This window comes from Ahaetulla prasina, chromosome 16 (assembly GCF_028640845.1).
Source record: "Ahaetulla prasina isolate Xishuangbanna chromosome 16, ASM2864084v1, whole genome shotgun sequence".
Taxonomy (NCBI): domain Eukaryota; kingdom Metazoa; phylum Chordata; class Lepidosauria; order Squamata; family Colubridae; genus Ahaetulla; species Ahaetulla prasina.
In genome coordinates this window covers 12,829,067-12,851,752 of record NC_080554.1, presented here as the reverse complement: position 1 = coordinate 12,851,752, position 22,686 = coordinate 12,829,067, and the positions used below count along the sequence as shown (strand labels likewise).

Here is a 22,686-nt window from a genome sequence, read left to right as displayed (position 1 = left end):
GTGTCGTCTGACATGAGATCAAGGGGAGGGGAGATTGACGGTTTGTAATCAGCAAGAATGTTAGAGCGCGGGCAGAAGAAGATTACCACGGGGCGAGAAGGAGCTGGCATTGGACCAGACCTGCCTGACCTCTTGGGGGAGGAGGGACTAACGAGGGGATATGGAATGTTAGCCATATTTTGTCTCAGATCCAACTTTACCCGGCTGTAGTCAAGATGTATTTAGTAAAAGTACTTTTCTTCATTTCCAAATGAGGTCAAGGTGTTTTCTTTCCTAAATATAATCAGAGACAGCCTGACACACCCCTGATTTAGAGGGAGATTTATTCAATGCCATCGCTTATACTTTGGAGGGTGAGAATTTTTCAGCCTTGGGGTGAGAATCTTTGTTTCTTCATCGCTGCATAGACTAGCTGGCTTTAAAGCTTCACATAAATGGTTCCTGTTCTCCAAGCTGCTCTTAGAAGGGGTGTCGTGTCCCACTCCTCCTCTGACGGCCGGGTCTGGGAAGTCCGTATCAAGCGTGGCCACGAAGCCTCTGCAGCTTTGCCAAAGTCCTGTCAGAGTTCTCAGGGCAGGCAGGAATCCAAGGTGTGACTTCAGTAACCAGATGAGACTTTGCCTGACTCAAGGAATGCCAGAAAGCAGATCCTTTATATAGGCCATGGGGTGTGGCTCCATGACTCAGCACTTATCCAGGCCTGCCCCTCCCATCCTTTTGCTGACGTCACCTCTCCATTCTCCGGAAGTGGGGATCAGCCCACCTTTCGTCTTCCTACTCAGCTGCTGGCAATTCTAGCTCATGGCTGGCTTCATGCTCACATGCTATAGGAGGGAGGTTTGTTTGCTCAGTCTGTCTGGGCATGGTGCCAGGGCTGGGGGCTGGAGGCATGCCAGGCCATTCTTCTTCACTATCAGTCTCTGGCTCAGATAGCAGGAGATGGGAGGGCCCAGCTGAGGAGGGGAGGGCGGGCGAGGCACAACAAGGGGTTTCCAAAAGAGACAAATTAAGGCGCCTCTAGAATTGAGTCCGGTTGAGTCCGGCCCCCAAGGCTGTGGTTGTACCTCTTGGGACAATTTCGTCGTATGACTGGAAAAATGCGAAAGGACGAGACCGCTCATATTGTCAGCTTGTCGCAGGGAGTTGTTCCCATCTCTGTTTTCTTGTGTCTCTGCATAGATCTCTTCTAATTGTTTCAACAGGGTGGATTATCTGAATGAAAAACGAGAGAAATCTAAAGATGAGATGGAAAAGCAGATCTTGGCGAAGCAGATCCAGGAAACGGAGCGTGAAATAAGTGAAATCAAGTAAGATTCGCAGCTTGAACTCCAAAATGGCAAAGGTCGTCTTCTATTGACTGCTTGTGTCCCTGAAACAGATGTGAGTGAGAGCCAGGGGTGGTAGTCACTTACCTTTGCTAACAGAGCCTCCCTCAGCCACTGCTATCGGTTTGCCCGAACCGGATAGAACCGGCTGGATACCATCACTGGCAAGAGCGTAATTTGGGAAGCTTTCCTAAAGCAATTTGGATCCACCTGCCAGCAAGAATGATCTGGCAAAAGGGAGCAGGAGAGAAAGAGGGAAGGAGTTGGCTTCTGCCTTGGTCATTGCATCCAATTAAAACAATTTAATTACCTCTGCAAGAGCCCACCTGGCTCTCTGCCAAGTATTCTCTATTCTAGTCTTTCTCAACCTTGTCAACTTTAAAATGTGTGGACTCCAGCTCCCAGAATTCCACCAGCCAGCATGATTGGGAGAAATTCTGGAATTGAAATCCAAACAGCTTAAAGTTGCCCAAAGTAGAGAAAGATGCTCTATTCTAAGAAAACTCTCACTTTTGTCTTACACAATGTGCAGTGCTAGAATTGGCTGATAGTGTTCTGACCTAGGCGTTCCCAAACCACGACTCCTTATCCCGACAAAAATCCCTTTTTATTAAATTACTGTGAATTTCTCTCATTCACATCCAGCAGTCTTTCAAGGGTGAATTTACAGTCACAGACCTTATCTGGCTTGGAGAGCTGCCAGGCCGATATCGTCTCGGAGAGTCATGAACCAATTAAGCGAACTAATTGTCTCCTGCAAACACCCCTCCCCTTTCGCTCCTCTTTTATTCCCTATGGGAGGGGCCATTCATTGTCCACCTGTGGCCTTACTCCCAAGTTGATCCTTGTTCTGGCAACTCTGCGCGTGGGCATCCTGGGAACAGGCTCCAGCTGTTCGTCTGCCTCACTGATGTCTGACTCCAAAGGCAGCTGACAACTGTCAGACGGCCCTGGCCCCCTCTCTGCCTCCGGCGCAGAGCCCTCAACAGAGCCTTCCTGAGACTCCAGGACTGGCCCATGTTCCTCCCCAACCTCCTCACTGTCCGAATCTGCTACCAGCTCCGCTGGCCGCTGGCAGGCTCACAACAGATAGTTCCTTAAAGTTGCTCCATAAAATACTGGATGGATCCCTACTTGGTGTAAAACTGTCCAGAAGCAGATTTTTTTCTTCCCTGATAATCAGTCTTTGATTGAGGGCCATCTTGACAGTGTTAGGAAATTAGCGCTAGGATTATAGGAGCAACCTATAACTTGTGGGATACTCTGAATTTGAAGCTGCTCTGGTTCCTTTGGGTGCATGCCAAAAATCTCTGGGCAGTCAGTTCAGTAGTGAAACCAAAGGCTCACCGTGGGCATCGTCTTGCCAACTTCAGTCTTCAGTGTGATAAAACATAGTCATATGACCGCAGGACACTGCAAATGGCTGTGATTGTGGCCATGTTGCAGGGGGGACCTCATGTTCGCTCATGTGACCGGATTTATGTCAGAAATTTGAATCCAGGTCACAAGCCAAGGTAGGTCTCTTGTAACTTTGACCTTTAAGAGTTATAAACTTAATCTTGTGTAGCTTCTTCTCCAGAAACACTACACTACTAACCAGAGCATATAAAACATTTGCTAGACCAATTCTTGAATACAGTTCGCCTGTCTGGAACCCATACCTCATTTCGGACATTAATACAATTGAATGTGTCCAGAAATATTTTACAAGAAGAGTTCTCCACTCCTCTGAATATAACAAAATACCTTATGCCACCAGACCTGAAATCCTGGGTTTAGAAAATTTAGAACTCCACCGCCTTCGGCATGACCTGAGTATAACTCATAAAATCATCTGCTACAATGTCCTTCCTGTCGAAGACTACTTCAGTTTTAATCGCAACAATACATGAGCACACAATAGATTTAAACTTAATGTGAACCACTCCAATCTTGATTGTAGAAAATATGACTTCAGCAACAGAGTTGTTAATGCCTGGAATGCACTACCTGACTCTGTGGTCTCTTCCCCAAATCCCCAAAGCTTTAACCAAAACCTGGCTACTACTGACCTCACCCCATTCCTAAGAGGTCTGTAAGAGCACCAGCGTGCATAAGAGCACCAGCATGCCTACCGTTCCTGTCCTAATGTTCCCTTTAATTGTATCCAATTCGTATGGTTATTTCATGCTTGTACTTATATATACTGTTGTGTCTGACAAATAAATAAATAAAAATAAATAAATACAGTAGCTGAGCTACTGTAAGTCATGGACTGTCTGTAGGCTAATAAGCAAAATGAACTGAAACTGGTGCAGCAACATTTAAGCCAAGGAGGGGAGATGAGTGCAAACTCTGCCTTCTCCCAAGTGGCTGCTTAAAGAACAGCACAAATGGTTTTCTAACTGTGGTTGTGTTTCCTCTGGATCTAGTGTGTTGCCAGAAGAAGCTTTGCTGGGAAACAGACATGATGAGCATGACTGGGACAAAATTGCCAACATCAATGTAAGTTCACCCCGGTCCCTCTGCCTGGTGCCTCCAAAATCTGCTGCAGAAACAGTGGAGAGAAATTTGGCCTGGTTTTTTTAAATTAAAAAAACAAACAAACCATGCAAGTTGTGACCATTTATTCCGTCTTGCATGCTCCGTAGTTTGAAGGAACACGCAACGCAAAAGAGCTGAGGAAATACTGGCAAAATTGTGAGCATCCCAACATCAACAAGAAGGAATGGAGCGAGGAGGAGGTCGAGAAACTGAAGGAAATCGCTGCCCGGCATGGCGGTCTGCATTGGGAAGCGGTCGCCCAAGAGCTGGGGGTAAGGTCAGCGAGTCTAGCCAGGGATGCGGTAGAACAGGGGTGTCAAACTCAAGGCTTGGGGGGCAGAGGTGGGATTCACTTATCTTCCCTACCGATTCGCAAATGTGAGCATGTGCGGGTGTCCATATGAAATAAATGCACATGTGGGTTGTCCATGCAGCAGCTGTGACCTCCGCTGCCTCCCCATTTCTCCCCCTTCCTGGCCTGCCATTCCCCACCCAACCCGCTGCATCTATTCCCTCCTCAGACGCAGCGCACAGCCTTTCAGTGCCTCCAGAAGTTCCAGTCCTACAATAAAGATTTCAAACGGAGCGAATGGAGCCCCGAAGAAGACCAGATGCTCAGGCAGCTTGTGCAGGAAATGCGAGTTGGGAATCACATTCCTTACCGGAAAAGTAAGCCACCTGCCGGGGGAATGTCCTGATTGTAGCACCCACTGTCAAGGTTCCGACTGACAAACTCAACCAAGCAAGCACCATTGAGACAATCCAATCTCTTAATGTAAAACTTTATTAGAATACATCATTTCGGCACAGAATGAAAGCAAAACCCTCCCTAGTTTTTTTAGTGCAGATCACATTGTCCAATTAAGTGTCCAGGTGTTATGGGAAAATCTCCACAACTCTGGCAGACACTTGCTGGTATGTCCTTGGTTCCCATGAGACTGTTTCTTGTTATCGTCTGGAATACACATTCCAATCTCTCCCTCCCAGAAGTGTGGACTTCCAGCTCCCAGAATTCCCCAGGTAGCCAAGTTGGTTGGGGAATTCTGGGAGCTGAAGTCTATACATCTTCACCTGGCTAAAATTGGGAAACACTGGTCTAGATTCTTGTATGACTCCTTCCAAAATGTCCCCAGTTGGTATTTGAGAGCCAAAGATGCAAGGATTTTAGGTGCCCAGGCTTGAGATGTTGGAGCAGCTGATCTTGAGAGGCACCTGGCTCAGATAAGGCGGGGAAGCCCTCTTCTGCGGGAGGGGGCAAAGCAGCCTCTCCAGTGCTGCACATAAGCGATGATCAAGCCCTAGAGATTTTCTGGTCCAGCAGAATGCTGACTCTTAAGTGTTGCCTATTCCACAGTGGCATACTACATGGAGGGGAGGGACTCTGCCCAGCTGATCTACCGATGGACCAAGCGAGTGGACCCCAACTTAAAGCGAGGCGCCTGGACACCAAAGGAAGATGCTGTAAGTAAGGGCCCTTTTCCATAGGGAGGCTCAACAAACATATCTCGGCTAACTCCCCTGGGAAAATTACTCCGTGCACCATGCGAGCATCTCCACCAGCTTCCTTTCCTTCCTTCCTTCCTTCCTTCCTTCCTTCCTTCCTTCCTTCCTTCCTTCCTTCCTTTCTTTCTTTCTTTCTTTCATAAATTTTATTAATTTTCTATTACTTACATTTCTTAGTGCTTAATAAACATCGTGTTGTCTGGGTATTTAATTTCCTTAACAATACAGATGCCATTCTTACTCTCCCCCCCTTTTTTTCCAACCACTGGTAAAATAAGTTCCATGTTTGATAATATTCTGTGTTTTCTTCCTGCTTGATTTTCAATGTCAGTCTATCCATTTCTGCAGTCTAGTACAGTGGAAGTCAACCTGGTCCCTACCGCCCACTAGTGGGTGTTCCAGCTTTCATGGTGGGCAGTAGGGGTTTTGTCCAATACTGAAGCACTTTTTTTTTTATTTAATTGACTTTTAAAAAAAATTTCATAGCATCATTTAAAAACATTTTCATTAGGTTTTCATAAAATTTCACATGACAATTTAAATTTCTGAAAATATATTATTTGTATCGCCCATGCAGAAGTTTAGTTCACATTACATAAGTGAAACTAAATGGCACTATAGTGCGACCGTAAACAAAAGAGCCTCGTCCCAGAATAGTTCACGCATCTCCCCCCACACCACCCAGCTGTAACAGACAAGCAGAACTGGTAGCCAGCGACCCCCCCAAACCCAATCCACGATGCGCGAGAGGCATGCGCAGACGACGATACACGGTGCATTACTGTGGAACTGGTGGGCGGTTAGAAAATTTTACTACTAACAGAGATACAAAATTGGGCGGTAGGTATAAAAAGGTTGACTACCCCTGGTCTAGTATCTTCTTAATTATCTCTTCACCTTGAGATGTTCCTTCATCTTTCCAATATTGTGCGAAGGTAATCCTCATTGCTAAGACATGTAATATTGAATACATTTATTTTATTTATTTATTTTATTTGCATTTATATCCCGCCCTTCTCCGAAGACTCAGGGCGGCTTACACTAAGTTAGCAATAGTCTTCATCCTATTTGTATATTTATACTTTTCTTATCATTTTTTTCTGACATCATCCCTAATAAAAACAGTTCAGGTTTAAAATCACCATGTTTCCCTGTTATTTTTTCTAGCCAATTGTGTATTTTTGCCCAAGCTCCCTTTTCTTGATTCCCTCAGTTTCTGCTGTCTGGAAGGAGGGCAGGCGCACCCCTCTTCCTCCGCCAGCAGCACACATTCACCTGCGCCCGTCCCCCTTTTGCCTTGTTCTTCCAGTTGCTCCTGAAGGCCGTGGCAAAGTATGGAGAGCGGGACTGGTATAAAATCCGGGCGGAAGTGCCTGGCAGGAACGACCTGCAGTGTCGAGACAGGTAGGTCTCACCTCAGCACTTTGGCTGTTGGAGGGTCGCTGCTCAGACCAGCCCTATCTCTGCCTGCCCTGCGTTACATCCAATACCTGATGGGCTGCACAGAGAGAAGGGAGGGGGGTGAAGCTGTTTTCCAAGGCACCCCAAAGGCCAGACAAGGAATAATGGAGGGAAACTGATCAAGGAGAGTGTTGTGCCTCGCTCGCCCCCCCCTCCGCAGCCGGGCCCCTCTCATCTCCTGCCAGACACTGATAGTACAGAAGAATGCCCTGGCATGCCTCCAGTCCCCACTCCAATATTCATAAATATTCATATTCATTCATTCATTCATTCATTCATATTCATTCATTCATTCAGTCCCCAGTCCTGGCACCATGCCCGGACAGTCCGAGCAAGACGAATGGCCTGACATGCCTCCAGCCCCCAGTCCTGGCACCATGCTCGGACAAATGAAGCAGCTGGGCCCCTCCCCCACAGCATGTGAGCCTGGGGAGTGTGAAGCCAGTCATGAGCTGGAATTACCGGCAGCTGGAGGCTGGAGGGATCCACGCTTCCGGTGAGTTGAGAGGCGACGTCAGCAAAAGGAAGGGAGGGGCAGGCCTGGATAAGTGCTGAGTCATGGAGCCACACCCCATGGCCTATATAAAGGATCTGCTTTCTGGCATTCTTTGAGTCAGGCAAAGTCTAACTTGGATTGCTGAAGTCACATCTTTGACTCCTGCCTGCCCTGAGGACTCTGACAGAACTTTGGCAAAGCTGCAGGACTTTGTGGCCACGCTTGATACGGACTTCCCCGACCCGGCCGTCAGAGGAGGAGTGGGACACGACAGAGAGATTCAACCTGGAAATAAGGAGGAATTTTCTGACAGGGAGAACAATCCACCCATGGAATAGAAGTTGCCTTCAGAAGCTGTGGGAGCTTCATCCCTGGAAGCTTTCAAGAAATTTATTCTAGTCTGGGGAAGAGCAGGACCAGGAGAGACACAATAGGAGTCTTCCAATATTTGAGGGGCTGCCACAGAGAGGAGGGGCTCACGCTGTTTTCCAAAGCACCTGAAGGCCAGACAAGGAATAATGGATGGAAACTGAACAAGGAGATTCAACCTGGAAATGAGGAATTTTCTGACGGTTGTTAAATGAATCACTGTAATTGTTAAGTTAGTAACACGGTTGTTAAGTGAATCTGGCTTCCCCTTTGACTTCGCTTGTGAGAAGGGGGCAAAGGGGGATCATGTGACCCCCCCCCAGGACACTGCAACCGTTATAAATATGAGTCACCAAGTGTCCAAATTTTGATCATGTGACCACGGGAATCCTGCAATGGTCGTAAGTGTGAAAAACGCTCTTAGGTTACTTTTTTTTTTGGTGCTGTCGTAACTTTGAACAGTCAATAAACGAATGGTTGCAATTTGAGGACTCCCTGTGTGTCAAAAGGGTCCCCGGCAGCGTGTCATATTTTTTCTTTCCTCTCCACCTATGATTGCAGGTACTTGCATTCCTTGCACAACGACATAAAGAAGGGGAAATGGAGCGAAGAGGAGGAAAAGAAACTGATTGAGCTGACCGAAAAATACGGCCGGGGTAAGAGGGGGGCTCCTGACCAAGATGGAGGGGGAGGAAGTTTGGGGCCTCTGCCCTTGCCCTTTTGGGGGCCGGGGGGGGGGCTTCAGCAGGCCCTAGTGGTGTCCTGTTATTTCTCCTGGGGGTATTAGTGGCTTCACATGTGTTCACAGAAGAAAGATGGGACCGCCATTTCTCAGAAATTATGTAGTTGCCTCCTGCTTGGGTGCGGGGTGTGGGTTGGACTAGATGACCTACAAGGTCCCTTCCAACTCTGTTAATCTGTTAAGGAAGATCGTCAATCACGTGAAGTATTAGTGCCACTTTACAAAACCCTAGTAAGGCCACACCTGGAATACTGCAACCAATTTTGGTCCCCACATTACAAAACAGATGTTTAGACTTTGGAAAAAGTTCAGAGAAGAGCAACTAAGATGATTAAGGGCCTGGGGGTTGAAACAAACGAAGAAACAGTTGCAGGATTTGGGTTGGGCTAGTCTAGAGAAAAGGAGGACTAGCGGGGACATGATAGCAGGATTCCAGTATTTGAGGGGCTGCCCCAAAGAAGAGGGGTGTGTGTGTCAACTTATTCTCCAGAGGGCAGGGCAAGAAACAATGGATGGAAACTAATCAAGGAGAGAAGCAACCTGGAATTTAGGAGAAATTTCCTAACAGTGAGGACAATTAACCAGGGGAACAGCTTGCCACCAGAAGTTGCGGGTGCTCCGTCACTGGAGGTTTTTAAGAAGAGATTGGACAGCCACCTGTCTGAAATGGTTTAGGGTCTCCTGCTTGAGAAGGGGGCTGGACTAGAAGACCTCCAAGGTCCCTTCCAGCTCTGTTCTATTCTAAACCTGGTGAGCTTTGCATTGTTTTGATTTTTTGCACTGATAGCAGAAAGGGGGCTATATGCCTCGCCCAAAATCAATGCATCATCATAGACATCATCATTCATTCTGGATGGTTTCTTAAGTTTTCTTTGCCCTTTTGCTGCAAGGGAGGCTGGCTGATTTCCAACAGTCATTCTCAGAAAGAAGAAAGGTTACCCTGTATTTACCGGATATTTTAGTTCCAGGAAATCGGGGAGGAAGTGACTCCTTTGTTCTTTCTCTCTCTTTAGGCCACTGGGCAAAAATAGCCTCAGAGTTGCCCCACCGCTCCAGATCTCAGTGTCTAAGCAAGTGGAAAATCTTGCTGGGGTATCGAGTGAGTTCAGCTCTTCCTTATGAAAGGGGGTTTGTTTGTTTGTTTGTTTTGAGAATGCCTATCTGTTCTGAAAGGGCTCAGGGGCTAGGACGTTGAGCTTGTCGATCGAAAGGTCGGCAGCTCAGCGGTTCGAATCCCTAGTGCTGCTGTGTAACGGGGTGAGCTCCCATTACTTGTCCCAGCTTCTGCCAACCTAGCAGTTTCGAAAGCACGTAAAAAATGCAAGTAGAAAAAATAGGGACCACCTTTGGTGGGAAGGGAACTGAGTTCCGTGCATCTTTGGCGTTGAGTCATGCCAGCCACGTGACCACAGAGATGTCTTCGGACAGCGCTGGCTCTTCGGCTTTGAAACGGAGATGAGCACCACCCCCTAGAGTCGGCAATGACTAGCATGTATGTGCGAGGGGAACCTTTACCTTTATCTGTTCTGACCCGGCTCCCCAAACACAACAAAACCCTCTGAAGTTCACTCAAAGATAAAATAGAATAGAATAGAATAGAATAGAATAGAATAGAATAGAATAGAATAGAATAGCATAGCATAGCATAGCATAGCATAGCATTGAATAGAATTTTTTATTGGCCAAGTGTGATTGGACACACAAGGAATTCGTCTTGGTGCAGATGCTCTCAGTGTACATAAAAGAAAAGATACCTTCATCAAGGTACAACATTTACAACATTTACATCATTCCTTTATTAGGAGCGCCAGCAGCCCCAGCAAAAAGTTTTTCTCTTAACGCATGCTAAGAAGACTGTCCAGCAGGGAGATGAATAGTTGCCTGCCAGATCTATTCATCTCCACCCCCTGCCTTTTATCCTCAGAACTAGGGTGGGGCTTCGTTAGCAGCGGTGGCTCTTCTGTCCCAAGGATCAGCTCATAGATTTCCACTGCTCTCCTCTCCTCTGGCTTCTGCGTGTCAGGCATTGGACCCAGCTGTTCCTCCTCTTCCTCATCAGCCACCTCCAGACCTGGGGGCTGTTGACTCTCCATCTGAGGGCTGACGGATAGCCCAGGCTCTGCTTCTGTCTCTCTCTCTCTCTCTGCCAGCTCCATTCCCTGTTCCCCCTCGGAGCTCTCCGGTTGCCTTGATACTGGCCCTGACTCCCACGCCGCCTCCTCTGATTCGGCTGCTGGAGGGGCCAATGGCCGACAGCCACAACACTATCTTTATGGGGCAGCTCCTGCTCCTCTTGTCCCACCAGATCTAAGGAAGGCTTCTTTGACGCCATTGCGCTGAGGTCTGGGTCTGACACACAAAGGCTGAAGCTGGATGTTCTGTTTCCCTCCCCCTAATACTCCCAGCAAAGAGTCAGTCAGAGGCCTTCTTTTCTCCTTTTATTTACATAGATACATGTCCTGGCCACGTCTACCCACGGGCCTGCCAAGTTTCTGGAGATAACGAGGAAATTATAGATAAGGCCAGAATTACTCACGAATATATTCTTCCCTCCATTGAGACAGTTAGCTCGCGCCAATTCATTGCTTTGTCCAAGACAAAAAACCAGGAAGTCCCGCCTCCTATTTATAGTCTCTGCAGATGTCACTGCATGACAATTATGACTTGGCTTTGTCCCAACTCTTCCGCTGCTGCGCACGCCGGTCACGTCTGTGTAATCTTGCATCACTCCAAAACTGTTCTTGGGGCGTTGCCAAATCAGAAGGAGGCTCCAGGGAATCAGGCTTTGCCGGCCCCTCCTCCTCCCTTTGAGTGGGTGCCAGGGAGGGAGAGGGCTCACGAGAAGCAGGGCTGGCCAGGTCTTCTCCCTCACTTTCTGAATCATCCGAGTCCAGGAGTCCGGGTCCAGGAACCTGGGTCACAACACTGGGTTAGTTGTGCCCTGTTAAACAGGAGAGGTTTTGCCGTTGGAAAGATATCCCAAGAAACACTACAGGTAGTCCTCAACCTACAATAGTTCACCTATTGACCATTCAGAGTTACGACAGCACTGAGAAAAGTGACGTATGGCCGTTCTTCACCCTTACGATCATTGCAGTGTCCTCATGGCCACGTGGTAAAAAGTCAGACCCTCAGCCACTGGTTCATATTTATGACCGTTGCAGTGTCCCAGGGTCATTTTGCAACCTTTTGACAAGCCAAGTCAACGGAGAAGCCAGATCCACTTAACGACCTTCAGGCAATGATTCACTTTAACAACGGCTTACCGAGAAACAATGGTAAAATGGGGCAAACTCACTTAACCAATCTTTCGCTTCGCAACTTAAATTTGGGGCTCAGTCCTCGTAGCTCGAGGACTACCTGCACTTTTTGCCCTCGCAAGATGCTTCAGAAGGAAAGGGTGATGCTGGTGTTGCGGTAACACACACATACACACACACACACTCAGCCTCCCCCAAGTGCCTTGCTCTGTGTTGCAGCTCTCTCTCTCCTTTGTGTTAAAGAGGCACAGGAGGAAGAAACAAGGACAGAAACGTCATCCGAGGTACAAACGTGTCCACCGATGGAGCTCCAGCCCCTCGGAGTCCAGCAGTGAATATTCAGACCTGGATTTGGATGTGGACGTTGCTGAGGAGGAGGAGAAGGAGGCGAGGCCCAAGGCCCATCGGCCCAAAGGGGCAGGTCGCTGGAGAGTTCCCAGCCTGGATCTCTGGGTCCCTGCCAGGAAAGATCCGTCTGAAGCCAACCCTGGAGAGCTTCCCGCTGTCACTCTGCTTTCCAAAGGTTTTGATGTCAACAGGAAGCGGAGGCTGGACTCTGGCGCTCTGCTGGGTCCGGAAGAGGGACCGAGGACAGAAGATCCCGTTGCCCTCATCCCAGAGGCTCCAGAATTGGCTCAAATGAAAGGGAACAAGGTAAAACACACACACACACACACACGGGATGTACAGTACCTAAAATCCCAGCTTTGGGTGACCTTCCTCAACGTTGGATGTGGTTCCCAGAGACCTTCTAGCATTGCCACTGAATTACCATTTTTGCAGAGGGGAAAAATCCTAAAATTATTATTAAAATATGACTTTGAGGAGTTCCCATCATCATCGGCCCGTAACCCACTGAGTTAATTGTGAGTTCATTCAGCCAAAAAGGACCGTAGTCCCCTTTTCCTCTTTTCCAAAGATCAAGTTGAGGCTTGGGCTGAAAAACATTCGGAACCTTGGTTTGCGATGGAAGTCTGAACAGCACAGGCAGAAAGTCCAGTCAGCTTGCTTGTTTTTATATGAAATCTATAGTAAGGACGGGGCACAATTGCTCAGCAGTTAAGACGCTGGGCTCGTCGGCTGGAAAATCGACAGCGCAGGTTTGAGACCTGAGTGCCGTGCAACAGGGTGAGCTCCCATTACTTGCTCCAGCTCCTACCCGCCTAGCATGCAAAAGCAAGCAGATAAATAGGTACCATTCTGTGTGCCTTGATGAATAATCATGCTGGCCACATGAGCACGGATGTGTCTGGACAACATTGGCTCCCTCGGCTGAGAAACAGGGATGAGTTGGATATGACTGGATAGGGGAAGCTTTTCTCTTTGCCTTTAAAGCAAGCATACAAATGGAGGTTGAGGATTGAGGAGCAACTGAAACGTTTCTTGGTTCCCAAAATTTGGGATTGTAATAGTAGTTCTAACTCAGCATTGGGGGGAAGTTCAACTCCTGTGACATAGTTCAGGCAGCAAAAACTATTACACAGCACTTGGGAGGGTGGTGTTAGCTGTCTTTGACTTTCACGTGAAAAGAAATAAAAATGTAGAATTTCTGACAAGAGGTGGGAGTCACATACTGTAGCAACCGGTTCACCCAGCACCGGAAATGTAATCATCCGCACATGCGTGCAACGTCACAAAACACGGCAATTTGCTCACGTGCACCATCCACACATGTGTGCGACGTCAAACAGCATGGCAATTTGCTCACGTGTGCCATCCGCGCATGCGTGTTATGTCCAAAACACCGCAATATAGGACGGGATTGCACCCAGGCAGATGGGTGGGCCCACCTGCAGGTCGCCACTACCGGTTTTCCCAAACCGGTCCGAACCGGCTGAATACCTTCTCTGACCTACCCTCAGAGAGAATTCTTATTTATATAAGCCTTCCGTTAAGAAGAATTTGAACTCCGCTGGATTAAGGATATAATTCTTGTTTAAAAATTGAAGCGTGAATTCTTTGGTCATTTTTTTTCCTCCTTCCTCCTTTTCTGCAGAATTCTGGAAAGGCGAAGGATGCGTGGAGGGTTTCCATGGCTTACGTGAAAAGTGTCCTGAGGAGGAACAGCTATGAGCAGCAGAGGAGAAAAGTAAGTTTCTGTTGTGTTCCACTCCTCTGACGGCCAGGTCTGGGAAGTCTGTATCAAGCGTGGCCACGAAGCCTCTGCAGCTTTGCCAAATTCCTGTCAGAGTTCTCAGTGCAGGCAGGAGTCCAAAGTGTGACTTCAGCAATCCAGATTAGACTTTGCCTGACTCAAAGAATGCCAGAAAGCAGATCCTTTATATAGGCCATGGGATGTGGCTCCATGACTCAGCACTTATCCAGGTCTGCCCCTCCCTTCCTTTTGCTGACATCGCCTCTCCATTCTCCGGAAGAGTGGATCTGTCCACCCTCGAGCTGCCGGCAATTCCAGCTCGTGACTGGCTTCATGTTCCTCATGCTCACACGCTATGGGTAGGGGTGTTTATTTGCTCAGTCTGTTTGGGCATGGTGCCAGGACTGGGGGCTGGAGGCATGCCAGGCCCTTCGTCTGCACTATCAGTCTCTGGCTGAGATAACAGGAGATGAGAGGGGCCCGGCTGCGGAGAGGGGGGCAGGCGAGACACAACAGTTTCCTCTGAGCACCCCACTTTTAAAGGAGGAAGATGATGCAGGTTCCCCTGTGCTCAAAAGCTCCGGTCTGGGAACTTTCAAGACTGCCTTTGCTTCTGTTTATTGCGCAGAAGGATAGGTATTTCTTGACTTAGGACCACTGGCTTAGCCACTGTTATGAAGTTGCAACTGGCTCAGTGGTGGGTTTCAACATTTTTTACTACCGGTTCTGTGGGTGTGGCTTGGTGGGCATGGCAGGGGAAGGATACTGTAAAATCTCCATTCCCACCCCACTCCAGAGGAAGGATATTGCAAAATCCCCATTCCCTCCTGATCAGCTGGGACTCGGGAGGCAGAGAATAGATGGGGGCGGGGCCAGTCCGAAGTTTTCCTTCTTTCTTTTTTGAGCTCCTTTTGATCTTCTCCTCCTCCTCCATCTTCTCCATTCGTGTCATCTTCTCCATCTCCTTTTTCTTCTAATTCTTTTTGATCATCTCTGTCTTCTTGATCTTCCCAATCTCCTTCTCCAGCTTCTCCATCTACTTCCATCTCCTTTTCTTTTTTCCCCATTTTCCTCATCTTTTCCTTCTCCTCCATCTTCTCCTTCTCCTCCATCTTCTCCATCTGCGTCATCTTCTCCATCTCTTTTTCCTTCTTCATCTTCTCAATTTTGTTCATCTTCTCCATGTTTTTCTTCTCCTTCTCCAGCTTCTCCATCTACGTCTATCTCCTTTTCTTTTTTCCCCAACTTCTCCATCTTCTACTCCCTCTCCATCTTTTCCTTCTCCTTCAGAAAATTTCCACTACCGGTTCTCCAGAACTGGTCAGAACCTGCTGAAACACCCCTGAACTGGCTGGGCTTAAGGGTTTGAAGTTATGACAGTTGACATGGCTGAACTTTGGGCACTCAATCACACAGCCACATTTGGGGCCCTTTGCAATGTCCCAAGGTCATGTGACCACTTTTCCGACAGCTTTGCTGTAAATCAGCACTTCTGGTTTTGGTAACACCGCCCCCATCGCAAATTTTTGGTTTATTTAACCACCACAGCATTTGCTTAACAATTGCTGCACAAACATCGTAAAATCATGTTTATGGAGCTTCTCAGTCCTCCAGGTCTTGGTTGTCCCAAAGGTCCTTTTTTTTTTTTCTTTCAAGAGGCAACTGGACTTTCTGGGTTTTTCCTTGAAGATGTTTCACTTCTCATCCAAGAAGCTTCTTCAGCTCTGACAGGATGGAGGGGAATGGAAGGATTCATATTCCTTGCGGAGAGCTGGTCCTTTGCATCCTTTTTTTCTGCAAACTTCCCCCAAGCCCTCACCCCCGCCCCCCAAAAAGAGAATGCCGATGACCAACTGTCTGCAAGGAATATCAACCCTTCCATTCTCCACCATCCAATCAGAGCTGAAAAAGCTTCTTGGATGAGAAGTGAAACATCTTCAAAGATAAACACGAGAAAGTCCAGTTGAAAAATCACCTTTGGGACAATCGAAAAATCATGTGACTCTCCTGTTTTACGGTTATCTCGCAGCCTACGACCGTAATGGTCAAGGCCCCTTTACAGTCGTACGTCAAGGACTTCCTGTACATCTGTTTCCACTGGAGGACTCCCAAGTGCTTGTAGGAGGGCTTCTCCTCCCTCACCCTCTATAAATGGCTTTGGATATAGGGTAGGCCAGGGGTCAGCAACCTTAAACACTCAAAAGAGCCAAAAAAGGTCCTAACCAGAAGCCCCTCCCCCCATTTCGATTCTGGAGCCGACCGGAAGTCTGGTTCTTCCACCATTTTGGGTTTTTGTTTTTTTTTAATTTGTTGATCAGAAAGGTTGGCAGTTTGGCGATTCAAATCCCTAGTACAGTTCTCCTACATGAGCAGTGGGTCAGACTAGATGACCTCCAAGGTCCCTTTTAGTATTTCAGTAAATACTGTTAACCATAGTGTCTCCTCCAAGTGCAGCGTCCTTTTTCCTCTATCAGTCCTAACTGAAAGTTTTATCAATTGTGGAGCTGACCGGAAAACGTGTCTCTTGCCATAGAGTCTTGTCCTGGCACGCCCTGCTTCCCCCCCCCCCCGCCCTGCCCCCCCCCAAACTGGAAGCTCCTCTCAAAATTATGGTGCTGACCGGCAACAGCAGAGGGATGAAAGAGCCACATGCAGCTCCAGAGCCGCAGGTTGCTGACCTCTGGGGTAGGCTTTGGGGCACCAGATTTAAAATGGGATTTGCTTACGAAAGGAAGGCCTGGAAGACCTATTCATCTGGATGGCTTGAGGGAGATCTATGTCTTCGTATCTCAAGGTCCCGGGAATGAGGTCCTCATAAGGCCAGACCTTCAGCGGATGAATCCTCCGTGCACAAACACGTCTTATTCTTTGTCCTTCCCAGCGGGAAATCAGAAGAAAGAAACGTTTTGCCTCCAGCTCCTTTATTGGCCCCAGAGGTTCTCAGTTGGCCCCGCCGGCCACTGTGACGAATGGAGCCGGCCGGCAGAAGGATGGGATGAGGAAGACGACCCTCTACCGGAGATTGATGGTGGCAGTCACGCCCTGGGCTGGGAACATGGTGCAGGAGTGGGCCCTCCGGATGAAGGAGGCGGTTTCCCGCAAGTCAAAAGGTACCTGCAATCCAAGCAGCAGTCTGTATCGCTCTAAGGAAGCCTCGAAGGCTCAGTTTAGAGAGGGTCGTAAGGCCATCAAGTCAAGTGTCGTTCTTGAGACTCTCGGGCTCCACTCTTGGACCATGTTAGGAAGAGGCCACTCGGGAGGGCAGGATAGCAATAGCACTTAGACTTATATACTGCTTTACAGTGCTTTACAGCCCTCTCTAAGTGGTTTACAGAGTCAATCTATTGCCCCCAACTATCTGGGTCCTCATTTTACCCACCTCAGAAAGATGGAAGGCTGAGTCGATCTTCAGCCGGTCAGGATCGAACTGCTGGCAGTGGGCAGAGTTACGGGAGGGAGGGAGGGAGGGAGGGAGGGAGGGAGGGAAGGAAGAACGGAAGGACAGACACTTAGACTTATGTACCGCTTCGCAGTGCTTCACAGTGCGGTACAGAGTCAGCCTCTTGCCCCCAACAATCTGGGTCCTCATTTGACCCACCTCGGAAGGACCGAAGGCTGAGTCAACCTTGAGCCTGGTGAGATTCGAACTGCCAAATTGCAGGCAGCCAGCAAGCAGTCAGCAGAAGTAGCTTGCAGTACTGCACTCTAATCACTGCGCCACCATGGCTCATAGGATGAGAAGTCGTGGGTTATGGGAAGGCCACTGCCTGTCGAAAGTTGGCAAAAACCTAGGAACATCCGTTCAGAGGAAACCAATCTGGATGATCCTCCCAAGATTGTTTTCTCATAATGCGAAACATAAATGTGGGGGAGAAAGTGCAGACTGAAGGAAAGGACAGAGTGAACCATGAAGTAGGCGACGCTTAACTCATTATTCTGCTGCAGGGTTTCTTGGCCTTAACATCTTTAAGATGTGTGGACTTGATGTGATGTTGAGGTGTTCCTTTTACCATCCATTTGCAGCCAGGGAGGGCAGAAATAGGAATTAAGTCTAGTTGGCAATAGCAAGCAATAGCCCTTAGACTCATATACCGCTTCACAGTGCTTTACAGCCCTCTCTAAGCAGTTTACAGAGTCAGCCTCTTGCCCTCTCCCCCAACCATTTGGGTCTTAGTTCAATGAAAAGAAGGACATGATAGCAGTCTTCCAATATTTGAGGGGCTGCCAGAAAGAAGAGGGGGGTCAACCTATTCTCCGAAGCACCTCCGAATGCAACGGGTTTGAGGGCCTCTTTCTCTTTCTCCTTCCAGCGGACGTGATCTTCAGGCAGCTGCAGACGGCCCACCTCACAAGCACACCTTTGTTCACGTTCCTGATTCAGGTGGGTGGCGCTGGCCTGGTGAAGATTGCCAGCCCATGCGCCTCTCCGGGGCTGCAGCCAAGTGGCTCCAGCCGGGCATCCTTGGGGAGATGGGGGGCAACAGGTCGTCTCAGTCCAGGAGGAACAGGAAGTCAAAGGTCCTCCCACAACCGGGCCTCAATTTCCACCCTGATCTTGGCTTATCTGGAGTATTCGGCTCATCCGATTTTTTGATCCAGATTCTCCCTTCCCAAATACTGCAGAAAACCAAGACTGAACTACAGATAGTCCTTGACTTACAACTGGTTGCTTAGCAATCATTTGAAATTCCGGTGGATCAACCAGGATCAAAGGGGGTGTTTATGACCCAGATTCAAGGTTTTGCCAGTTGCTTCCCACCCCTTGCTCTGGTCGTGTGACCTTACTTCAGGCACTCGGCAATCAAGCCACGTTTGTTTGTTTGTTTGTTTGTTTATTTATTTATTTATTTATTTATTTATTTAATTTATTAGATTTTTATACCGCCCTTCTCCCGAAGGACTCAGGCCGGTTCACAGCCAATATAAAACAAAGACAATTTACAACTAAAATATCAATTAAAAAACTTATTATATGTTTTGGTCTTTTTGCAGCATCCCCGTAGTCCCGTGACCTCATGTAATGATGGCTTTTTTTACCAAACCCCAGCGTTTGCTTCTAGTTTTCCGGCAAACAAAAATGTGTCCGTCGTGATCCATTGGTTTGCTTAAAGGCGGCAGTTTTCGTTAAATGGCCACGGGTTCTGCAAAAAAGGTTTTAAAATTGGGTGGGTCATGCGACCGACCTGTTTCATGATCATCACGAGTTATGACTGTATTGGGCAGACTTCCTTGGGGCCATAAGCCCTTTTTTGTCTGCCCCCGCATAGAATAGAATGGAATGGAATGGAAATAGAAATAGAAATAATAGAATAGGTAAAGGTTCCCCTCGCACATGTGTGCTAGTCGTTCCTGACTCTAGGGGACGGTGCTCATCTCCGTTTCAAAGCCGAAGAGCCAGTGTGTCTCTGGTCATGTGGCCAGCATGACTCAATGTCAAAGGCGTATGGAATGCCGTTAACTTCCCACCAAAGTGGTCCCTATTTTTCTATTTGCATTTTTTACATGCTTTCGAACTGCTAGGTTGGCAGAAGCTGGGACAAGGAACGGGAGCTCACCCCGTTACGCGGCAGCACTCGGGATTCAAACCGCTCAACTTGGCAACCTTTCGATCGACAAGCTCAGCATCTTAGCCACTGAGCCCCCGCATCCTATAAAAATAGAAATAATAGAAATAGAAATACCCTGTTTCCCCCAAAATAAGACATCCTCTGATAATAAGCCCAATTGGGCTTTGGAGCACATGGCAATAAGGCCAAGCGTTTATTTCAGAGTTCAAAAAAATATAAGACAAGGTTTTATTTTTAGGGTAACACGGTAATAGAAAAGAAATAGAAAAGAGAATAATAGAAAATAGAACAGAAAAACTTTATTCTCACTTTAAATGTACACTAATTGGCATACATTAAAAATGACATTTCCTTGCATACAGCTCTTAAAAGGTCACCACCTCCAATTTTACACTAATATTGGCTGCCCCGTCAGGCTTTAGCCATGATGCTCTTTCTTTCTCATCTGAGCCTTTCACCTCACCAGCCACTGACCCGTCACTCTTTTTCTCTCAGCTCCTTCATATCGACGTGGACGGCTGTATGGGGGTGATTCAGAAAAGGAAATCCCAGCAGCCAGAGCTGCTGAAGGCCATCGTTGCGCCTGTGGGCAACAACAAGCAGGTTTGGTCTCCTTTGCGTCTCTTCTTTAAGACCAAGGGAGAAGGAGAAGGAGAAGGATGGGTAGGGTGAGATCATTGTTAACGGAGAAGCCATGGAGAGCTGGAATCCCTGCTCACAGGCGGCTTCTTGGGCGGCAGGCGGGAGACCCTCCCCTTCATCCTTGAGGGCTTTTCTTCTTGGCAAAGGAGCAGAGGTGATATTAGAAGTCCTTCACATCAATTACGGTGGATAGATTTTTCCGGAAATCATAGATAACTAGGTAGAGTGGTGTGGTGGCCTAGAAGTGGCGCTCTCACCTCACAATCAGGAGTGAGTTCGATCCTAGGTAGAGGCAGATATTTGTCTCTCTGGCCACAATGCGAATATATCTGCCGAACAAAAACTCCGCATTGGCGACAGGATGAGCATACGGCCAGTAAACACTCTGCTAGCTCCATTTGGTTGCCCGGATTCTACCCCACAAGGCAGGGGTCTCCAACCTTGGTCCCTTTAAGACTTGTGGACTTCAACTCCCAGAGTCCCTCAGCCAGCAAAGCTGGCTGAGGAACTCTGGGAGTTGAAGTCCACAAGTCTTAAAAGGACCAAGGTTGGAGACCCCTGCCACAAGGGATTATGGTGTCATTAAAAGATGATGGTGATGATGATAGATCAAAAATACGTTCATAGTTTACTAAACAAATCCCCCAAGCAGAATATCTGCTTTTCAAGCAGAAGATCCAAGGTCATTGCCTGCATTTTTAGCGTGGGAGAGTTTGGGCAAAAAGTCTTGTGGGATCACTATTTATTTATGTATTTATTCATTCATTCATTCAATTTGTATACCGCCCTTCTCCCGAAGGAATCAGGGCGGTTCACAGCCAGATAAAAACACACATCACAAAAGTTAAAAACAATTATAAAAGACTAATTCAATTTTGGCCAAAAAGACTAAAACAATAATACAATAAAACCCCCATTTAAAAACTACTTTAAGCTAGCCCTGCGCGATGGAACAAAAAGGTCTTCAGCTCATGGCGAAAGGTCCGGAGGTCGGGGAGTAGACGTAACCCTGGAGGCAGCTCATTCCAAAGGGCAGGAGCCCCCACAGAGAAGGCCCTCCCCCTGGGGGTCGCCAGCCAACATTGTTTGACCGACGGCACCCTGAGGAGGCCCTCCCTGTGGGAGCGCACAGGTCGATGGGAGGCTGTTGGTCGCAGTAGGCGGTCCCGTAAGTAACCCAGTCCTATGTCATGGAGCGCTTTAAAGATGGTAACCAACACCTTGAATTGTACCCGGAAGACCACCGGAAGCCAGTGCAAACTGCGTAGGAGAGTTGTTACATGGGAGCCTCGAGGTGCTCCCTCTATCACCCGCGCAGCCGCATTCTGGACCAGTTGGAGCCTTCGGGTGTCTTCAAGGGGAGCCCCATGTAGAGAGCATTGCAGTAATCCAGGCGGGAACGTGACGAGGGCATGAGTGACCGTGCATAGGGAAGCCCAGTCTAGAAAGGGACACGTATCAGGCAAACCTGATAAAAAGCTCCCCTGGCGACGGCCGTCATATGGTCTTCTAAGGACAGCCGTGCATCCAGGAGGACACCCAGATTGCGAACCCTCTCCGTGGGGGCCAATGACTCGCCCCCAACAGTCAGCGATGGTGTAAGCTGGCTGTACCGGGATACCGGCATCCACAACCACTCAGTCTTGGAAGGGTTGAGTCGGAGCCTGTTTCTCCCCATCCAGACCCGTACGGCCTCCAAGCACCGGGACATCACTTTGACGGCCTTGTTGGGGTGGTTAGGGGTGGAAATGTACAGCTGGGTATCATCAGCGCACAGATGACATCTCACCCCAAAACCACGGATGATCTCGCCCAGCGGCTTCATATAGATGTTGAACAGAAGAGGCGAGAGAACCAATCCCTGTGGTACCCCACACAAGAGGCGCCTCGAGGTCGATCTCTTCCCTCCCGCCAACACCGTCTGCGACCAGTCAGAGAGATAGGAGGAGAATCACCAATAGATGGTGCCCCCACTCTCAGCGCCCCGAGCTGCCACAGCAGGATACCATGGTCGATGGTATCAAAAGCCACTGAGAGGTCCAATAGGACCAGGACAGAGGAACAACCCCTATCCCGAGCCTCCAGAGATCATCAACCAACGCGACCAAAGCCCTCTCTGTGCTGTAGCCAGGCCAGAAGCCGGACTGGAACGGATCTAGATAGACGGTTTCATCCAGGTACCGGGGGAACTGTCGTGCCACCACACTCTCAACAACCTTCACCACAAAACGAAGGTTGGAGACAGGACAATAGTTCGCCAAAACAGCTGGGTCCAGGGAGGGCTTCTTGAAGAGGGGCCTCACCACCGCCTCTTTCAAGGCGGTAGGAAAGACACCCTCCGTCAGAGAAGCGTTGACAATTCCCTGAAGCCAGCCTCGTGTAACCTCCCGGGTGGCCAGTACTAATCAGGAGGGACACGGGTCCAATAAACAATAAACTATAAACTATTGCTCCTGAATCGGTTAGATAAGCACAGGGTCGGGGGAAGAAACTGGATCTAACCTGCCAGTCTCTGAAGCTGATTCTTTTTTCTTTTGTAGCCCTCGTCTTCACAGGACGGCAAAGGTGTGTGTCTCCTGTTTTTGCTTCCGGTTTCTCTGCAGAGCTGGGGGTGGAGGGTGCTGTTTCCTGGCCTACTTTGCAATTCTTGCCAGGTCCAAGTGCCAGTCTGTGGGCACGAGACGAGGACGCCAGGTCCAAAGA

General features: G+C 48.4%; 1 protein-coding gene across 6 annotated transcripts in view; it reads left to right on the top strand.

Moving 5' to 3' along the window:
• The window catches only part of SNAPC4 (small nuclear RNA activating complex polypeptide 4), a 39,599-nt gene that overhangs the window by 8,901 nt on the left and 8,012 nt on the right, over nt 1-22,686 (top strand). For 5 of the 6 annotated variants that reach the window (XR_009152319.1, XR_009152320.1, XM_058159546.1 and 2 more), the window contains 14 exons: nt 1,203-1,307; nt 3,737-3,809; nt 3,956-4,120; nt 4,370-4,517; nt 5,203-5,309; nt 6,661-6,755; nt 8,239-8,333; nt 9,433-9,518; nt 11,923-12,333; nt 13,676-13,768; nt 16,656-16,884; nt 18,085-18,155; nt 19,837-19,944; nt 22,524-22,548. Coding sequence is in view for 4 of the 6 variants with exons in the window: in XM_058159546.1 (XP_058015529.1) it covers nt 1,203-1,307; nt 3,737-3,809; nt 3,956-4,120; nt 4,370-4,517; nt 5,203-5,309; nt 6,661-6,755; nt 8,239-8,333; nt 9,433-9,518; nt 11,923-12,333; nt 13,676-13,768; nt 16,656-16,884; nt 18,085-18,155; nt 19,837-19,944; nt 22,524-22,548 (1,811 nt within the window). In the remaining 2 variants the exon portion in view is untranslated. The remainder of the gene's footprint in view (nt 1-1,202; nt 1,308-3,736; nt 3,810-3,955; nt 4,121-4,369; nt 4,518-5,202; nt 5,310-6,660; nt 6,756-8,238; nt 8,334-9,432; nt 9,519-11,922; nt 12,334-13,675; nt 13,769-16,655; nt 16,885-18,084; nt 18,156-19,836; nt 19,945-22,523; nt 22,549-22,686) is intronic. The other variant, XM_058159545.1, reaches the window with a different exon arrangement.